The sequence below is a fragment of the Cyphomyrmex costatus genome, unplaced genomic scaffold, assembly GCF_001594065.2.
Source record: "Cyphomyrmex costatus isolate MS0001 unplaced genomic scaffold, Ccosl1.0 scaffold51, whole genome shotgun sequence".
Taxonomy (NCBI): domain Eukaryota; kingdom Metazoa; phylum Arthropoda; class Insecta; order Hymenoptera; family Formicidae; genus Cyphomyrmex; species Cyphomyrmex costatus.
The window spans coordinates 568,868-573,588 of NW_017279354.1; the positions used below are offsets into that span (position 1 = coordinate 568,868).

Here is a 4,721-nt window from a genome sequence, read left to right on the forward strand (position 1 = left end):
CACACACACACACACACACACACACACACACACACACACACACACACACAAATACACACGCATAAACATACACTTTCTTTCACGTCCCGTTTCGTTTATGTGTACGATTTTCCATTCGCTCACTCGAGCATATCGGGACGCCAAATGGCGTTTATATCGCTTTAGTTTTGAACGCTTAGCCGCTTCTACGTGAAAAAAAGTATAGCTAGCAATAGCAATGAGGCAACGAGGACGGACTGACCAGCCTGAACCGAGATCGAACCAGAGCTGAACCAGCTGGAGCCTACGCGGGCGTTTTCATGGCGGCTGGATGGCTGTTCGGAGGCCATCAAATCCTCGCGCGAAAGCTGCGGGCATGGCAGCTCTTCTACCTTCAATTCGAATAGATGTTTTATACAGCACTTCTTATCCTCACGATTATTCTGCAAATTAAAATCAAAATGGTCTACGTAGAATTACGCAATGAATTAAAAAAGTTTTGATGTAATTCGATCAAATGAAAGGTAGATTTATATTATATTTTTATAATATATATTCGTACATATGCAATAGTAGGTTAATTAAATTAGCAATGTGAAAAAAAAGTTACAGTTACTTTTATCATATTATTTTATGATATCTGATTCTAAATTTATAGAATTTTTTTCGTTTTCTAAATATAAGCAGAACTTGGTGCTGTAGATATTTTTTTAAATGTAATATACATACAGAAAGTTAAGAAATTATACATAGATATAAAATGGTATTTTATGTACCGTGTATTTTTCTTTTTATTTTTAATTATATATATACTATATATATCTTTTAGTGTTAATTTTTTCTGAATATATGTGTGAAGGTATAAAATTAAAATTACGTTTTAATAGTGATGAAGATTAGCAATTAAAACATTAATATAAGAAATTAATTTGATCAAACAATATTTATAATATTGTTGCAAGAGAAATTTCGAAAAACCTCATTATGTATACTATTATTTATGTGCAATTAAAAAACCGAAGAACTCTTACCTTGGTACGAAAATTCGATGAATTTTCATCGTCAGGTTCATCGAAATAACTACCGCTCTCAGCCTCAGTGTCGTCCTCGTTATCATAATCTCTCGAATTATTGTCGCCGTATTCGTCTGTAATACAATATAATAAAATTCCGTTTAAAAAATAAGAAATATCAAATGTTATATCGAAGAAAATGTGTCCTTCTCTCTCTCTCTCTCTCTCTCTCTCTCTCTCTCTCTCTCTCTCTTTCTGTTTTTAGAATTCTATTTTTGTTTAACGTGTATGTATACCTTGATTATTATAATTAATTATGAAATATTTTTATAAATATCTTTCAGTTTTTAAATACATTTTGCCAATGTTATAAAATATACCTACATCATATATATAAAACAGTTTATACGTACAAAAAGAAATAATTACCCAGAAAACAATTTGGAGAAGAAGGTTAAATTTGGAACACATAAAACGTCTTTTATAACACATCTCAAACTCTTTTGCGGGAACTACCTACAAGACGTCTAAAAGATGTCTTATAAAACGTCTTATGTTCAATTCTGGACTCTGTTTTACTTAATATTTTATTTTTAACTTTTGTTGGGGTAAGTATAGATGAAATTAAATTAATAATTTGTGTGCCTATTTATATATTATGTAGCAAATAGAATAGCCTTATGTTTCTACATTGAGTACATTTTTAACATAAAGCTGAAATAAATTTCGCCAAAAGGCATTCGTAATACTAGCGCGTATTCACGCATGAAGCAAAACTTACCGGAAATCTCTGGCGGCTGATTTCTCCCTAGGTCTTCTCTGTTGATCTTCTGCGTTGCATTATTGCTTTCAAGGAAGCAAGTCAGCTCCTCCAGGGCATCCCTCAGTTTCGTGTTCTTCGTCTCGTTCCGCAAGCCCCAGATCCATGTGAGTTTACAGTCGCAGATCAGATTGTTTTCTACGCAAATAGCATGATGCGCTTTGATCAGTTAAATCTTGCTACTTTGATCATTAATGTTGCTTCAAATCACCGCAGGTAATTTAACATCCGCAACAATTTGAATAACTGTCTCTCTTAATTTAATGCATTATAATCTTTTATTGTTTCTCAAATTTACTTGCGAGATATTTAACCTAATTTTTATTTAAAATTATTTCTTTTAGCGGATAATAAGTTTAATAATTTTCTAAACAGTTTCTTTCAAGACTTTCACATATCAATTCTATATTATAATTCTATTAAAAATAATAATCGGAGTACTCACCACTTAAGTATAAATGGCCATTAATTTCGTAGAGATTGGTCATAATTGGTTTCACGTTGTCAAAGGTCACAGTCTTTAGTAAGTTATCTCTCAGATCCAAAAAGTTAATACCAGGTGCACCAGCCAAGAAATTTGGCAGCAACGACGTTAGTTGATTATCATTAAGTTGCAACCTCTGGAGATTGCGCATGCTGTCAAATGCTCTTTCGGATATGTACATGATCTGATTTTGATCGAGTTCGAGTTCGGCTAGTTCCGACATCTCGACGAAGCTACGTTCGCCGATCAAGCTAATCCTATTGCCGCGTAGATTGAGACGATGTAGATTGCGCAGACCGTAAAACATGTCGCGCGTGATAATACTGATCTGGTTGTTGCTCAGTTCAAGTTCCTGCAGCGAGCCTAGGAGCTTAAACGCCTTGTCATGAACAATGCTAATGTTGTTGTGATTCAGATTCAACTTGCGCAAGTTCGGCAAGTTTACAAACGTGTCTCTGTAACAAGTTTTCAAAACCGTGTATACCACACATTTTTTACTGCGTTTGTTAATTAAATAAAACTTGATTTTCTATTTATATTAATTTTTTATTCACATTAATCAGTATTCTGAATTAATTATTTGTGCTATTTGCAATATACAAAGTTTATAATTTTCAATTTACTATTATTACAATAATGTAGTAAAGTATATTTTGTAAAATATTTTTTAAAAGATCTTTTTTTATGTTTACGTATTATATTTTCTCAATATATTAAGTAATGCAAATAGCCCAAATAATATATAACATGAATACTGATAAAAATAAAAAATAAATTACGCAAATTTAAGAACGAGTTGTAAATAATCTGATTATATTCATTAGGTTAACAAAGTCGATAAAAGTTATAATGATAATACTCGATTTTAATGATATATAATTCACTATCATTTATCGGTTATCCATACCTAATAATCTCGAAGATGCGATTATAGTCGAGATTTATGAAAGTGAGATTTTGCATATTCTCAAAGGTATAATTGCTCAGTTCGACAATCATGTTGCCGCTGAGATTGATCTCGATAATACTGTTGAGATTGCTAAAAGTGTAACTGGCAAGCTTGTGGAACTTTCCATGCTGGAATACGATTATGCGCAAATTCTTCAGATTGCGCAACAAATGACTGGGTACGTAATCTAGACTGTCGATCTGACGCACCGTGAACGTCAATTTTTCGAGCTGGTTTTGCGATTTGAAATAATTCCACATGGGATCGTTCCGTTCGAATTTGCTCAATACCAAGCAACTGACGACGGTGGAATTATGCAGGCCATCGTGGCAGTAGCAATAGATCGGTGCCTGCTGGCCCTGAATGTCGCAGATGTTCACCTCCTTCGTCTCCTTAATGTTTTTCTTTTTGTCGCGTGTCTTCGACATCGCCAAACCTGACGACGCGAACAAGATTGTCAGCAGCAGCAATTCGAGGATGAAGGACTTGTACAGAAATTGGCGCATTCTGATCCTGAAACAGAAAATTGAATGTTTTGCTTAAATATTGCGATGCAACTCAATTAACAATGAAATTATTTCGTAATGAGATTATTTCAGAAGATTTTAGTAATATGTATTATATTTCAGTAATATATGTATTATTCTTTTTACTGATATATAACAATTTTATGTATAGTTTCTTTTATACTCTCTTCTCTTGCATAAGAGACTTTTTCTAAAACAATAATGTATAGTTTTTTTTCAATTTTCTCTCTTTCTTGGATGGATTTAAGTGCGAATAATGAACAACTGATCGCCCTCAAAGCATCGAGGCGACACGGCGAGGCGATAAGGGTCGATTTTCATTGTATTTAAAGTCGATGCGATACGACGCGCGCCTCCGGCTCTGTATCACAGAAAATTTGCTCGACAGCTCCATTACAAGCACGTCGATACGTAACGGCATATCGTTTCTCCATCACGAGGCTGCTCTTTAGAGAAAAACATTCCTTTCTTCCATCCATAGGGAGGATGTGAACACATTGTCGCATCGATCGACGACATAAATAAAAATTTTTTTAGTCGAATATGTTTTATTTTTTCAAAGATATACAATAATACAATCTGCAGTTTCGAAAACTTTCAATACGCGCATAAAAATACTTGAAATTGATATATGTTATACATTAAAATTTTTTATTTTAAATACGTTAAGATTTTATAATTGTATTATACTAGATATACTATATTTTTAAATCTTTGTGTTTTGTTCTTATCTTGTTGTAATATTGTTTAAATCCATTATATATTCGATCGATGCGGGGTAATTAACTCAAAGTAAAAAAATCCTCTCTCAGAGACTTATATTACAAATAATAAATAAGATATTTTAGAGTTATTTTAGAACATTATTGCATAAAAACATGTTATGCGGTTAAAAATTACGAAGCTCTTCTATATGTTCTTCTTGTTGTACTTATGAGTTGTTAAATTT

General features: G+C 32.8%; 1 protein-coding gene across 1 annotated transcript; it reads right to left on the reverse strand.

The window, feature by feature from the left end:
- Positions 1–185: 185 nt before the first annotated feature.
- Con (leucine rich repeat protein connectin) lies at positions 186–3,505 on the reverse strand. The gene is made up of 5 exons (XM_018546053.1): positions 3,204–3,505; positions 2,258–2,751; positions 1,774–1,950; positions 1,011–1,126; positions 186–422 (listed from the first exon to the last, which is right to left on the reverse strand). Exons 1-5 carry the CDS (start codon positions 3,503–3,505, stop codon positions 186–188), a joined length of 1,326 nt encoding a protein of 441 aa, XP_018401555.1.
- Positions 3,506–4,721: the final 1,216 nt, after the last annotated feature.

Excerpts from the sequence above, each read along its gene's own strand:
- Con (XM_018546053.1), bottom strand. The coding sequence starts at position 3,505 with ATGTGGAATTATTTCAAATCGCAAAACCAGCTCGAAAAATTGACGTTC. Across the intron at positions 1,951-2,257 it reads TGGCCATTTATACTTAAGTG|AAAACAATCTGATCTGCGAC; the intron begins GTGAGTACTCCG and ends CTATTTGCGTAG. Across the intron at positions 423-1,010 it reads CATCGAATTTTCGTACCAAG|AATAATCGTGAGGATAAGAA; the intron begins GTAAGAGTTCTT and ends TTTAATTTGCAG.